Source organism: Betta splendens, chromosome 22 (assembly GCF_900634795.4).
Source record: "Betta splendens chromosome 22, fBetSpl5.4, whole genome shotgun sequence".
Classification (NCBI taxonomy): Eukaryota; Metazoa; Chordata; class Actinopteri; order Anabantiformes; family Osphronemidae; genus Betta; species Betta splendens.
Window position 1 is genome coordinate 8,885,163 of NC_040900.2, and position 16,144 is coordinate 8,901,306.

At 42.1% G+C, this 16,144-nt stretch overlaps 1 gene segment (V, D, J or C); it reads left to right on the plus strand.

Annotated features, from left to right (window-relative positions):
* Window positions 1-14,264: 14,264 nt before the first annotated feature.
* LOC121201955 (T cell receptor beta variable 29-1-like) lies at window positions 14,265-15,389 on the plus strand. The segment is given in 3 exon segments: window positions 14,265-14,647; window positions 14,763-15,058; window positions 15,253-15,389. Coding segments are annotated over 3 exon segments (351 nt in total).
* Window positions 15,390-16,144: the final 755 nt, after the last annotated feature.

Here is a 16,144-nt window from a genome sequence, read left to right on the forward strand (position 1 = left end):
TGTGTTGGTTAGGTCCATAGTTTAGACCTGAGCAGCCACAGACACTACATCACCATATCTCGACATGAAAATGTTGAGGATTTTGAGCCTCTCTTTGATTTTTCTCACAGGTACAGTAACAGTTACTACACTTGTGGAACTTCTCAACAAACTGTTCAGCTTTTAATTTATCTTCAGTCTTTCTTCTCATCTTCCAGACTTTGTGTTATCATCACTTATCATCCAACAATTACCAGCCAATCTTCTGGTAAAGCCTGAAGAAGTGGAGGTCCGTATAGAATGTTACCATGGCGACAACAACTATCCCTACATGTTTTGGTACCAGCACAAGTCAGCAAGAGGCCAAAGGGCCATGGACCTGATTGGGTATCTTCATTATGAAAACCCAACCCTTGAGAAAGGCTTCAACACACGTTTCACCATAACAGGTCACTCAAAACAGAAAGCTCATCTGGTGATCTCCAACATCAAGCAGACAGACTCTGCAGAGTACTTCTGTGCAGCCAGTCAGCACAGTGTTTCAGTGGCCCTGGCTGCATTACAAAAAGCCGCTGGATGTTGGTTCACGTGTGCACCTGCACCAGAGCTCACAGTAAAGGCTCGATAAAAAGCTGTAAGACTAGAATTTAAAACACACAAGAGCATGTATATTTTACCTTATTTTATGTTCGGAGCAGAGCGTTCAGTTATGTTTCTGTGTAGAAGGAAGTTCTGCTCCAGCTATTTAGCGGACACAATGAGTTATGTACCTTTAAACTGAACATTTAAGACAGAAGCTGAAGGCTCGATTTTTTTGCAACATGGACACTTGCACTCTATTACATCTAGTTAGTGGCCACATTTATGGTTATCTTAGTGCTTTTTATTAACCGTGTTTATATATTGTTTCTTTATTTGTGTCCATTATGCTGCTGGGAGATGTGAATTTCCCTCTGGGATGAATTATATATCTACTCATCCATCCATGATGAGTCTTCCTGACTCTTCCGTCTCCTGTCTGTGATGTCACTTCCTCCCACATACACATATTAAGCCTTGGCTCATTTTCTTTCTTCTACTTGAAGCAAAATGATCCCAGGTGTCAGAGCTTCGACTCTCTTAATACTTTGGGCTGCAGGTAAACTTTAAATAAGTAGATACACAATATTTCCAATATTTTACAAGTTGTTGTTCTTTAAACCTTCTAAAAAGGCATTTGGGAAATATCACAATATCACTACAAAAACAAATATTAATGTTGTACAGCCTTTAACTTCTACTGAATGTATGTAATGATTTCTCATAATGTTCATCTTCTGTTTCAGGAGTTTCTCAGTCCGTGTTGATCACTCAGTGGCCTCGCTACATCTCCAGTTTGCCCAACGACTCAGTAGAAATGCAATGTTACCAGAACGACACAGACTTTGAATATCTGTACTGGTACAGGCAGCTCAGAGGACGAGGCCTCCAGTTCATTGGGTATATCCTAGCTGGCAACCCAACTTTGGAAGAAGAATTCAAATCAGGTTTTAAGGCAGCGAGATCGGAGACGAAGCGCTGGTCTCTGACAATAAGCAGCGTTCAGCAGAAGGATGAGGCTGTTTATCTGTGCGCTGCCAGTCCACACAGTGCTGTGACAGAGCACAGGCCTGTGACAAAAACACCAGCAGAGATGCTGCTAGAAGCTCCCACACCTGACACTAAACCACAGTGTGGAGATGATAACACAAACTATTATATATCATATCAGTAGAGGTGAGAAAGGAAAGAAGGGAAGATGTTTTTAAATTTTGACTAGAACTGTGGAAAAGATTTAAAAGATTTGTTTCTTAAATTATCCAAACAAGTACTGTAGTAGTAGAAGTAAGCACATGGCAATAAAAGAGTAACCTAATGAAACAGAGGAGACCAGAAAAATCTACATATGTAATCTATATTATTTCACTATTCATATCTTTATGAAGACTATAAAATGAAAACCAGTTTCAGCTGAGGAAAGAAGACAGACAAGAGGAGATCTGATTATACAGAACACCATCAGTACATGGTGACGTGGTCCAACACCACTCCCCCACTAAAACCCTCGTCTTGTTCCTGTTCATGAATTGAAGGTGTTCACACATGAGGAGTCTTTTTCTCCTGCAGCTGCACAAACCTGAGATGCATCTAGTTCTGATTGCATTCGTTCTCATCCTGCTTCCATGTAATGAAGCTCAGTAACTACCCAATTATTTTATCGCCACTGATTCTGGATCAGGTAGTTTTAAATCTGTTCTATCCCCACAGATCGAGTGACGAGTGTGAAGTTCCAGCCGTCTCATCCAAGAATAGTCAGCGCAGCAGAAAGAGTAGAGATCAACTGCAGCCACGATGACAGTAATCTTGTCATTATGCTGTGGTATCAGCAAACACAGAGCGGTCAGATGAACCTAATAGGATACAGCTACACGGGCAGTCCAGCAAACTACGAGAAGCAGTTTGAGAATCGATTTGAAATGACAAGGAAAGACGTACAAACAGGAGCTCTGATCATCAAAAGTGTGATGCTGCCAGACTCAGCTGTGTATTTCTGCGCTGCCAGTACACAGTGATGTGGTTTCATGTCCTCCCATGACTAAAACCCTCGTCTGGTTCATCCTTGTCTTTAGTGAACGTTGGTTTTAGGGAAACATGTTAAAGTATTCACACAATCATATAATGGGAAAAGATTTCTTTGATCAGATTAATTAAAAACTATAAAAGGAAACAATCAATGAATCAAGATTTGTCTTATTAGTTTTTCCAGCTATTCCATGTCGCCTGAGCTGGCACATGTCTAGCTGCGCTGCAGGGGGAGCTCCAGCACAATCAGAATCCTACAACAGTGACACTCCCATCTGTCCCTTCACGTCTCTGTGGTACCATCAGACAAACTGGCAGCGACTCTGGTCTCTGAGACACCACTGAAAGCACAGCAATGATCACAGCTAGTCTGGTCCAACTCTCTGCAGCTCTGCTCTGTTTTGCAGGTCTGTACAATAAGACACAGGAAATATGGTTATGTGTAATTTTATACTAAATTGGCAAGTTTGAGAATTGAGAATCTATCGGTGACTAACATTATAAGGTCTGTATCCACACAGGTCTAACCGACAGCAGTGATGTCACCCAGACCCCTCAGCGGTGTGAAAAGGAGGGTCAGTCTGCCACAATGAACTGCAGTCACACTAAGGGCAGCACATATAGGCAGATGTACTGGTTCAGACAAAAGCCAGGGGAGGGAATGAAGCAAATCGTTTACACCACTGCATACAACCCTCATGAATATCAAGGTGGCTTCAGCAAAGAAAAATTTCCAGCAACGAAGGAAGACACCGAAACAGGATCTTTGACAGTGCACAAGCTGCTACCTGAGGACAGTGGAGTATATTTTTGTGCTGTGAGTGAACACAGTGACACAAGTGACTCCTGCAGCTGCACAAATACCCAATGACGGCTGTAGAGAGAGGAAACGCTTACATTCATGTACAGTAGTAGAACTATAGAGTAAATCCCTCTTATTATGTTTGATGTGATTTGTAAAACATTCTACTTCCCTTGTGTGAAATTTGATTTTTCGAAGCCACTGTTCTTTGTTTCTGGCTTAACACAATAATAATTGATTGAATAATAAGAAAGCATTATTTCTCCACAGTAAAAGGACCAATTACTAGCATACCAGAAGTTACCTGGTAACCAACCAGAAGCTGGCTCTTGATCTGTCTCCTCCCCTCTTTGTTGCTCCCACATCTCGAGTCACTAGGAGAAGAGAAGATACTGGGACCATGACTAGAGACCTGAACAGAATCATTCTGCTCTGCACGAGTTTATTCTGTAAGTTCAGTTCAACCTATGAAATGGTTTTGTAATTTACATATTAATATTTTCCTCATTCAACAGGTGGTTCACTGGGCAATAAAGCTCATCAGCATCCATCATCAATTACAGGAAGACCTCATGGTTCAGTAACAATCACCTGCAGCCACGCAATTAGTTCTTACAATATGATCCTATGGTACCAACAGCCAGTGAGGGACACTGCCCTAAAACTTATTGGATATGTTTACTACACCAACCCAACCCTCGAGGATCCACTGAACAAGCATTTCAATGTGACTGGAGACGGCTCATCAGAATCCAAGCTCCATGTGCTGGAGCTCAGACACCCAGAAGAAAGCAGCCTGTACTACTGTGCAGCTAGTAGCACAGTGACTCAGTCAGAGTCCCACTTTCACAAAAACCCTCTGATATAACAACCCATAACTCTACGTTGGATAGAGTACACCTGCAGCCAGCTACCGTTTAGACGTGGCAGGAAATCAGCACTGATCAACAGTCTCCTCTTCTTATGTCATACAGTACATGTAGCTCCTCCTCCTCCTCCTCATGCAGGCAGCTCTGCTCACACTCAACTTATAATTCTAGTCTTCATCTGTGAGAAAAACATGATCAGATTCTTGATTCAATTAGTGGCTGTGCCATTCTGTTTGACAGGTAAAATATTTATACGTACAAGAGTTTTCTCTAACAAGTCACCTGAACTAAATATGTTGCTTCTTTTCTCCACAGAGCTTTCAAAGAACAGCGTTCATCAGACCCCCGCTGCCATGATCAAGCATGTTGGAGATGATGCTCTGATAACCTGCAACCATTCAAACTCTAATTTTGATATGATTCAGTGGTACAAACAGACAGAGGGGAAGAACGGCATGATTCTACTTGGCTATGTTAAATACGATGCTCCAGTTGTTGAAACTCCATTCAAAGACAAATATAGTGTGAGTGGAGATGGAAGGAGTCGGTCATCTCTTAACATTGCAAAACTGAGTGGATCTGAGCTCAAGGCAACATATTTCTGTGGTGCCAGTGATGCACATTGTTCTATAAAGCCTCTGACTCCAACAAAAACCTCTGAGTCAGTAACAGTCGTTCCCCGGCTCATGAGGAACAAATAAACCACACTGACGATATCATGCAGCTGTATTCACATTTTCTCCATTGGGGAGCAGTGTTTCCTCACTGACTCACTGTTGTCTGAGACACCAACTACTCATAATGAAGGTAGGAGGTCCAAACCTGAATGCCTGCATCTCCAGCGAGAACCACTGTTGCAGAAAAACAGACTTCACAGAAGACAACATGTTGATCATTGCATGTTGGGTGTGTTATACACAAGTCATACAGGCTTCAGGTAAAGTTATGAGACTACTGTATTAGCACTGCAAACTACACACAGTACAAATAGTCACAGCCTGCTACCAATATTTTAACATTTGTCACTTGATGTGTTGGATGATGTCTTTTCACAGGTTTATCTCAAAGTGACCAAATCTACCAAACTCCAGCTCTCATGTACAAAAATCCAGGAGCAACTGCCAAAATCTACTGTTCACACAGTCTCCAAGACTATGATCGAATCCTGTGGTACAAGCAGCAACAGAGCAGGCAGCTACAATTACTGGGATACCTTATTGGAGACAGCACATTTCTAGAACCTGGAGTGGACCTGGTTTTGGATGGGAATGCAAACAAAGACCAGAACTGCACATTAACAATTAAAGGACTAAGTGTGAACAGTGATGCAGTTTACTTCTGTGCTGCTCGTTACCACAGTTCTACATATCACTGCTCCTCAATACAAAAATCCCCCATCAGGTTAAATCAGCACACTGGCACCCGTGTTCCTTTATAGACTGAGCCAGTGACGTGTGGAACATGACACCACCCACCTACAGAAGGAGGAGGGTTTACTCAGACAGGCAGGGAACTGAACTGCAAGAATATAGTTGATAGACACAGCAAATTTATCAGGACAAACTAACTGAGGAACATGATCATCCTGCTGTTACACCTGATGTTTAACACTATTCTAGTAATAGGTAATGTACTCAATCATTTTTATACACATACTGTACATATTTTTTTACTGTTGTACTATAGTTTGCCGTTTTTGATCCAAATTCAACAGGTTCCTCTGTCAGTGACCTGGTCGACCAGAATCCAGCTGATATTTACAGCAAACCAGGACAAGAGGCTAAAATCACCTGTTCACACACCCACCAGAGCTATGAACGAATGCTTTGGTACAGACAATTAAAGAACAAACAGCTTCAATTCATGGGATACATGAATGTGAACTACGGTGTTCCTGAACCTGGAGAGAAAGTGAAGATGGAAGGGGGTGCCAGTAAAGGGGAGACCTGTACATTAACCATTGAAAGTCTCAGCATGAACAGCAGTGCAGTGTATTTCTGTGCTGCTAGTTACACAGTGCTACGCGTCACTGCTCTTTGGTACAAAAACCACCCAGTCAGTTGATCTCCATCTTGGCTCCCACTGCAGTGCACCTGTATCTTCATGAGTTGGCAGTGTAGTTTTAAATCAGGCCTTTGATAGGGAGCTAATAATATAGAACTACGTAAGACACCGCCCACCTGCAGAACACATGTACAGTAGTGTTTGACGGAAGGAGGGTTTCACTGAGAGCAACGGTACAAATATCAGCAAACAGAAAAGACAACATGAACATCGTACTGTTCAGCCTTACTTTTACCACCATTCTGATATCAGGTAGTTCAACATTTTAATTATTTCAAGTGTGTGTGTAAAATGAGTGTTCATTACTATAATACATATTGTTTTTGGTTGGTTGATTTGAACAGGATCCTCTGCCAGCGACTTAGTGGACCAGATACCGGCTGACATTTACAGCAAAGCAGGACAAGAGACCAAAATCCACTGTTCACACAGGCATCAGAGTTACAACATAATCCTTTGGTACAAGAAGGCAGAGAACACACAGCTACAGCTCCTGGGATACATGTTCATCAACAATCCTAATTATGAACCTGGAGCAAATGTGAAGTTTGAAGGAAGTGCAAATAAAGACCAGACTTGCACTCTAATCATTGAAAGCGTGAAAAGCAGCGCTGTTTATTTCTGTGCTGCTAGTTTCCACAGTGCTTCACATCACTGTCACCCAGTACAAAAACTACATCACATATTCTTTTATCTCTACATTAAAACTCAAAGCTTCGTGCACCTGTTTTAATCCGCTGAACCAACACTGACATGTGGCATTCACACTGTATTTCCTGTAGATTTAGGGTTGATAAACTAAAAGGGCACAGCCTGTTGATAAAAAATAAAGTTAAAGAATAAAGAATTAAAGTTTCCACCAGTCTAGTACAGTCTCTGTTACAACTCTCAGCTCCATGCATCTGTATTAAATCTTTGAATGGGAGGTTCCTTCTGTGAAGTGCTGCAGTATTCAAAAGCCCTCATTCATTTTTTCTGCTCACATGTTAACAGCATCTCCAATGATGACTCAAATACTCATCACTCTTGTGGCCTCGACTCTGTGGGTTCAAGGTACAAGTTTAACCATTTGAATGATGCCATTAACTAAGTTATCATCACTGTGTACAGTACTTTTGAGTAAAACAAAAGAAAGTGTTTATTAAGAGCATAAGTTGTACTGTAGTAAAGCTTGGATTTTCTCCTTACAGTGGGCTGTCAGGGGGTGACCCAGCATCAGGGAGTGACCCAGCACCCAGCAATCAGCTGGAGGTATGTGTCCAAATCTGCAGAGATGAACTGCAGCCACAACAAAGATGCTGCTCACAATCAGATGTACTGGTACAGACAGCGTCAAGGAGAGACCATGAGCCTCATCGTCTTTACAGCTTATGAAGTGAAGCCACAATACGAAGGGGCTGAATGCAAATACTCAGCCGTTAAAGACAGCATTGAGACCAGGGCTCTTACTGTGAAAGACCTGACGCCTGAGGACAGCGCTGTTTACTTCTGTGCTGTCAGCAAACACAGTGATGTGAGACGTACCAGCAGCTGAACAAAAGCTACAACAGCAAGTTTAATGTTGGTCCTGTAGGTGGTGCTAGATGTTCAGAGACATTTTCAGGTCTCACTCAGGTACTACTATTACATTTAAAGTAAATGGTTTAGGGGGAGGCTCTGAAAAGATTCATCCTCAGTTTAATTTAGACTGTGAGATTAGAGCCTCTCAGAGATCTGAGCTCAGTAAACATGTCATTCATCTTTCTATCTGGTGTCACTGGGAATCACGGTCATTATAGACACAAATGGTTTCAACTATATATTTTACACAGTGTGCTTCTAGGCATTAGTCTGGGTGTTGAGGTCTATCAGACTCCTCCAGATGTTTTCAGAAGCCCAGGAGGTAAAGTCCAGCTGGTCTGCAGCCATGGGAAGACCGACTACACCAGCATGCACTGGTACCAGAGATCCTCTGGAGACACAGCTCTGAAACGGATCGGACACGTTTATTACAGCACCAAAGAATACGATGAGGCTTTCAAAGAACACTTCACTATGACTGGAGACATGAGTGGAGACAAAGCAAAGAACGGATCCTTGATAATAGACCAGCTGAAGGCACCTGAGCACACGGCTCTGTACTACTGTGCAGCTAGCTATGCACACAGACAACATATCCCCTCGTCGTCATACAAAAACTCTGAACCACATCTTATCATTTATGGTTTTTAATTTGAGCTCAAGCAGACAGACCCCTCCCAGCCAGATGGGAGGAGACGATCTGTCAGCTACAAACCTCTGGAAGCTCAGCTCAATTTCTATCGCTCAGGTTGTCCTGATCCCAGAAACGTGTCAACTGTTTACGTTCAGGAAGCCAAATGATCGTTTTTCTCCTTCTCTGTTGTCTGTCGGGTAATAACGTATTCACACTCAGCTTCAATGATTGACTGACTGAATCATTTTAAATTACTCATCCATTACAATTTAACCACTGCCTGTTCTTTACATATCCAGGTTCATGTCTGGGTGTCGAGGTCCATCAGTCTCCCTCTGATCTCATCACTAAACCTGGTGACCAGGTGCAGGTTTTCTGCAGCCATGATCAAACTGACTACAGGGTGATGCTGTGGTACCAGCGCTCACCTGGAGACACGGCCATGAAGCTCATTGGATACTTGAATTTCAAAGCCGTCACAATGGAGGAGCAGTATAAAGATCATTTTACAATCTCTGGAGACTTGGGGGGAACTGCAACAAAAAACGGTTCTCTGACCTTCCAGATCCAAGGATCTGAACTGTGTGCAGTTTACTACTGTGCAGCAAGTAAAGCACACTGATAAAAGTCCCCTCAGAACCAGACAAAAACTGCACAAGGCGTCATCATTAGCGGCTCAGAAGGAGACAAACAGGCACCTGTTGTTGTGGTCGTACTTTGGATTGATGCAACTACAGGGAATCCACAGTTTTAGATTACAGTAGATCAGACTTTATTAATCCCACGATGGAGAAATTTCTGTCTTTGGAGCTGCGACAGAACATTGACTAAAACAACAGACAATGTGCAAAATGTGCAGACAAGGCATTCAAGTTAAACGGAAGAATACAGAAAGAGCATCATTATACCACTTTTGTAGAGTGTGATGTGTTGCACATGTATGTTTATGGAGGTATTACACATCATAATTACTCCACAGTGTAGATTATGAGAGGTTCTTCACCTTGGTGATATTGTTATTGTAATAACACAGCAATTAAAAGTAAGTGTGTAGTGTAGTTGTAGTGTTATGCTGTAAAGTCTGATGTCTGTGGGGAGAAATGACCTGCGGTAGCACTCTTTCCTTCACTATGGGCGTAACAGTCTGGTGCTGAAGGAGCTGCTCAGAGCCTCTACAGTGGTGCAGGGGGTGGAGGGTTGGCCATGATTGATGGGTGTTTAGCCAGCATCCTCTGGTCCGCCACCTCCTCCATGGACTCCAGTGTGCAGCCCAGGACAGAGCCGGCTTTCTGAACCAGCTTGTTGAGTGTCTCCTTTGTTTTGCTGGTGTTTAGAAACAGGTGGTTCTTCTCACACCAACCTACAAAGTCAGAGATGACCCCTCCCCCGTACCCCTTCTCGTATCCCCTGATACACAGCCAACAATGGCGTTGTCATCCGAGAACTTATGGAGGTGACAGTGGTGGGAGTTGTATTTAAAGTCTGACGTGTACAGAGTGCACAGAAAGGGGGGAAAGCACCGTCCCATCTGTCGATCGCAAACACCGCCGGTCCCTTTCTTCACCAGCGTAAATCCGTTAACGAAGACCAGAGTCTGGTGTGTTCTGGTTGAGCAATATCTTGTTGAAACGCAGCAGGGTGCTTTCCCGGTACACGCGCTGCAAACGCATTAGCGCCATTAGTTTTTCCAGCTTGTTGAAGAGATAGGATGTTTCCCATAGTAATGAAGGTACGTATCACTTGTACCTCAGTTTCCTCTCCCGGAGCTTAACTCCAGCTCTGCAGCATCGTCGCTTTCTCCAGCTGTCGTCTGGAATCGCTGGCTTCCCAACGTGGCAGAACTAAAAGCCAACAGCTGGTCCCGAGTGTAAACAATGAAGACGCTTCTTAAAGGGTCCCTTGAGGCTCGCTCAAAAAGGTAAAAAAACAAAGTGCAACAGTAATGAACTTTGTGCAATTGGTCAAATGACTCCTTTTTGATTCATAGACAGAACAAAAAACACAAACGGGGTGAGAAAAAACATCAAACAAACGCAAAGGAAAGAACACAAAGGGACAGAGCTGCTGAAACTTGCTGCCACACACCCAGCGTCATTTTTGTAATGAATAGTAACTAAGCAATGTAATAAATGACATATGGAAAAATAAATTACCTATCTTATGACTGAGGAATTATTTGGGACTGAACCTTTTCATGAACTTTAAATGTATTTAGAGTCTCTAAATTATTAGTTCAGAACTGGCAGGCTCCTCCCACCTGCTGCTCCTGGTTAATGTAATGTTGGTTGGTCTACAACCAACACATGACTGTTGGTCTACAGTCATGTGCAGACTGAGACTAAACAAGGGGGCGGCCCTTGTTTAGTCTCAGTCTGTTCACTGGAACCATCAGGTGATTTCACCTCATGACATGATTCCAGCAATTTAAATCACTAGAACACAAACAAATCATTTGTCATGTTAGAAGTCTGAGAATTCACAATGATCAGTTTATTCTTTGTTTGCTGCCTCAGAGCTAAATTATTTGCAACCACTACCTACACACAGCAACCAATTTGTGTGCAAGACTCTACTAGGTTTCTTTTCAAGGAGAGGTGAAACACTTTAGTTTAAACAATTACTGACATTTAATCAATGATCAATTCACATTTAACTACTACTATAAACAATATTCAGAGCTCTGATCAAAATAAGAAAAAAAAAATTAAGCTTATCTGTCAGGAGACGTTGACGCTGGGAACTTCCGGTCCTCGCGTGTCTCACACTTCGGTGAGTGTCTGCCGCACCATAGAAACACTCTCCAGTTGGTTTTTAGTCTCCTTTGTTGTAAGCAGCTTTATTTTCCACACACATACACCTCACACATAAACCCAGTAAGCCCGTTTAGCAATATTTCACAAAACTCTACCCATGCTATATAGGACCCATGCTATAACAATTTAAGCTAGCATTCATTATCCATCGTGTTTTGTTGTGGCTTACAAATGTTTCTTTCTCACGCTGCTCTTCCAAATCGTCAGGGATGGACAAGTGGATAGGGAGTAAATGTTTGTGCTCTAAATGTATTTAGCAAATAAACAAACTTTCCCCACTCTGCAGCAGCCAAAGAACGACTCAATTTTTCTCTTGGTGTCCCTGCATATCAGGTGGGGAAACCCTGTAGCTTAAGTCTATCCTTCAATTAGAATGCTGGCACCTACTGGGGAAATAAAATAATAGCTATACTAACTATTTATACTGCCCAATACATTGAATTTAAAAAACTGCTTCATTTTAATTAAATTGTTTTTCGCCAGGGTTTATGTCTGTGTGGCGAAATTCATCATTCTCTCTCGATTGTAAACTGCAGATTTTCCGCAGCCATGATGAAACTAACTACTGGCTAATGCTGTGGTACCTGCGCTCACCTGAAGACATTGCTATGAAGCTCAACTGTGCTGTATTCCAACTCAAGTCTCCAGAGATTTCAAAACTTTATTGTACAAATCTACCATTTTAACTTCTCCAAAAAATGCATCTCTTATTATTGAAGCTGCAATGAGGAGCACAGTGCAGTTTACTACTGTGCAGCCAGAGAAGCACGATGACACGGGTCCCCTCTGAATTACACAAAAACCCAACAAGAGCATTTACCGTTAACGAGACTGAATAAACCACCTACAAACACCTGCTGCTGTGCTTTTAGATAAATTTAATCCTTTTAGAAAACATTTTGTGGGACATCAGAAAAAAGAAAGCTTAGAGTTAGAAATAGAGTTATAACTGAAGACAAAGTGGTACCAGCGGTTACCTGAGGATGAGTCACACATCACTTCCTGTTCCTCTAAAACAGCAGAGACTTTAGTAGGTTCCTCAAAATCAACATGTCGCCATCCCCTCACATCATATCTATCATCACTGTGTTGTGGATCAAAGGTATGAACAATTATATCAAATGATGTTATTCAACTTTTGTAAAACTTGAAAAGTTCTATTTATCTCTCTTCAGGTGTTTACGTCAGTACAGAAAAACAAGTGTTCCAGACTCCGTCTGATCTGTTGCTGAAGCCAAATGTTGAAGCCAACCTGAGTCTCACTCATCACATCCCCAGATATGACACCATCCTCTGGTACCAGCGTTCAGCAGGAGACACGTCCCTAAAGCTGATCGCTAATGTCTATTATAAGACCCCTAAAGTAGAGGCACCGTATCAGAGCCGCTTCAGTGTGGACGGAGACGGAGAGAAGACAGTTCAACTTCACATCCTGAACCCAAAACACCCTGACGACACTGCAGAGTATTTTGGAGCTGCGAGTATGTACACAGTCATAAAGACAGTGAGTGACTAGTACAAAAACCTCCATGAAGAGGCAGCAGAGAACAAGAAAACACCAAAACCACCACCACCAGACTCTGAAAAAGTCACACCAACAACACACACACCAACAAGCTCCTCCTTTCGTAGTTATACGCTCACATGCGCATTGAACAGGATGCCACTTTCAGATCTGTCTCAGTAACATTCGTTACTTGGTTCAATGAGTTATTTTGGTTTAAATTAACAGTATTATTTACTTTTGACATCACACAATATTACATTGATACATACATTCAACGTAGCTGCCTTGGTTTTGTCACTTTATTTAACCTTTTATTTAACCTTTCTTTATACAGTAGTTTCAATGTAATGCAGCAGTGTAATGCTCAAAACACCCAAAGTTCCCAAAAAAGGTTGTGCACTTTACAAGCCATTATTTTTAATTTTGAACATGCTGTATTTTTGTATGCCACATCTATTTTTTGTTGATAAGGTTATTGTCTGTCTGAATTGATACTGTATCATTTGCCCTTTGTACGATTGAGGGATTTAACAATTGTACTAAATCTCTGATTGAAGCACATAATTAAAATTTGGCCTAATAACTCATAAAACAAACAACCAAGGGAATTGTTTGCTGTGATGACCCCTGCTAGACCCCTAAGCTCAAAATTAATTTTATTTTTAATAAATCGGACACAAATGTGTAGGGTTCAGTACAATGAACATAAAAGTATCATGTTGACTGAACGTAATTAGTAGTATTTACTTAATGAATGTAAAGTTGAAATACCTTTGTATTTCAAAAGGTATTTCAACTTTACATTGGTTGACAAAACTCAGAATAAATTCAACAACACATTCCTTTGAGTGCAGTCATAATGACGTGGTCCAACACCACTCCCCCACTAAAACTCTCGTCTTGTTCCTGTTCATGAATTGAAGGTGTTCACACATGAGGAGTCTTTTTCTCCTGCAGCTGCACAAACCTGAGATGCATCTAGTTCTGATTGCATTCGTTCTCATCCTGCTTCCATGTAATGAAGCTCAGTAACTACCCAATTATTTTATCGCCACTGATTCTGGATCAGGTAGTTTTACTTAAATCTGTTCTATCCCCACAGATCGAGTGAAGAGTGCGACGTTCCAGCCGTCTCATCCAAAAATAGTCAGCGCAGCAGAAAGAGTAGAGATCAACTGCAGCCACGATGACAGTGGTCTTAACGTCATGCTATGGTATCAGCAAACACAGAGCGGTCAGATAAACCTAATAGGATACGGCTACACGGGCAGTCCAGCAAACTACGAGAAGCAGTTTGAGAATCGATTTGAAATGACAAGAAAAGACGTACAAACAGGAGCTCTGATCATCAAAAGTGTGATGCTGCCAGACTCAGCTGTGTATTTCTGCGCTGCCAGTACACAGTGATGTGGTTTCATGTCCTCCCATGACTAAAACCCTCTTCTGGTTCATCCTTGTCTTTAGAGAACCATGAACATTTGCATTAGGGAGAAGTGTTTAATTATTCACACAAACATAAAATGGGGGTTGTTTCTTTGATCATATTTATTAAAAACTATAAATAAACAATCAACAGATTCATCTTGATTATCAATTTTTAATTTGCCTGAGCTGGCACATGTCTAGCTGCGCTGCAGGGGGAGCTCCAGCACAATCAGAATCCTACAACAGTGACACTCCCATCTGTCCCTTCACGTCTCTGTGGTACCATCAGACAAACTGGCAGCGACTCTGGTCTCTGAGACCACTTTACTGAAAACACAGCAATGATCACAGCTGGTCTGGTTCAACTCTCTGCAGCTCTGCTCTGTTTTGCAGGTCTGTACAATAAGACACAGGAAATATGGCTGTGTGTAATTTTATACTAAATTGGCAAGTTTGCAAGATTGAGAATCTATCTGTTACTAACATTATAAGGTCTGTATCCACACAGGTCTAACTGACAGCAGTGATGTCACCCAGACCCCTCAGCTGTGTGAAAAGGAGGGTCAGTCTGCCACAATGAACTGCAGTCACACTAAGGGCAGCACATACAGGGAGATGTACTGGTTCAGACAAAAGCCAGGGGAGGGAATGAAGCAAATCGTTTACACCACTGCATACAACCCTCCTGAATATCAAGGTGGCTTCAGCAAAGAAAAATTTCCAGCAACGAAGGAAGACACCGAAACAGGATCTTTGACAGTGCACAAGCTGCTACCTGAGGACAGTGGAGTATATTTTTGTGCTGTGAGTGAACACAGTGACACAAGTGACTCCTGCAGCTGCACAAATACCCAATGACGGCTGTAGAGAGAGGAAACGCTTACATTCATATACAGCAGTAGAACTATAGAGTAAATCCCTCTTATTATGTTTAAAGTGATTTGTAAAATATTCTACTTCCCTTATGTGAAACTTGATTAAGCATTATTTCTCTACAGTAAAGGACCATTTATTAGCATACCAGAAGTTACCTGGTAACCAACCAGAAGCTGGCTCTTGATCTGTCTCCTCCCCTCTTTGTTGCTCCCACATCTCGAGTCACTAAGAGAAGAGAAGATACTGGGACCATGACTAGAGACCCGAACAGAATCATTCTGCTCTGCATCGGTTTATTCTGTAAGTTCAATACAAACTCATCAGATGGTTTTGTAAGTCACATTAATACGTTACTCATTCAACAGGTGGGTCACTTGGTAATGAAGTCCACCAGGAGCCACCATCAATTACAGGAAGACCTCATGGTTCAGTAACAATCACCTGTAGCCACTCAATTAGTTCTTACTATGTGATCCTATGGTACCAACAGCCAGTGGGTGACACTGCCCTAAAACGTATTGGATATGTTTACTACACCAACCCAACCCTCGAGGATCCACTGAACAAGCATTTCAATGTGACTGGAGACGGCTCATCAGAATCCAAGCTCCATGTGCTGGAGCTCAGACACCCAGAAGAAAGCAGCCTGTACTACTGTGCAGCTAGTAGCACAGTGACTCAGTCAGAGTCCCACTTTCACAAAAACCCTCTGATATAACAACCCATAACTCTACGTTGGATAGAGTACACCTGCAGCCAGCTACCGTTTAGACGTGGCAGGAAATCAGCACTGATCAACAGTCTCCTCTTCTTATGTCATACAGTACATGTAGCTCCTCCTCCTCCTCCTCATGCAGGCAGCTCTGCTCACACTCAACTTATAATTCTAGTCTTCATCTGTGAGAAAAACATGATCAGATTCTTGATTCAATTAGTGGCTGTGCCATTCTGTTTGACAGGTAAAATATTTATACGTACAAGAGTTTTCTCTAACAAGTCACCTGAACTAAACAT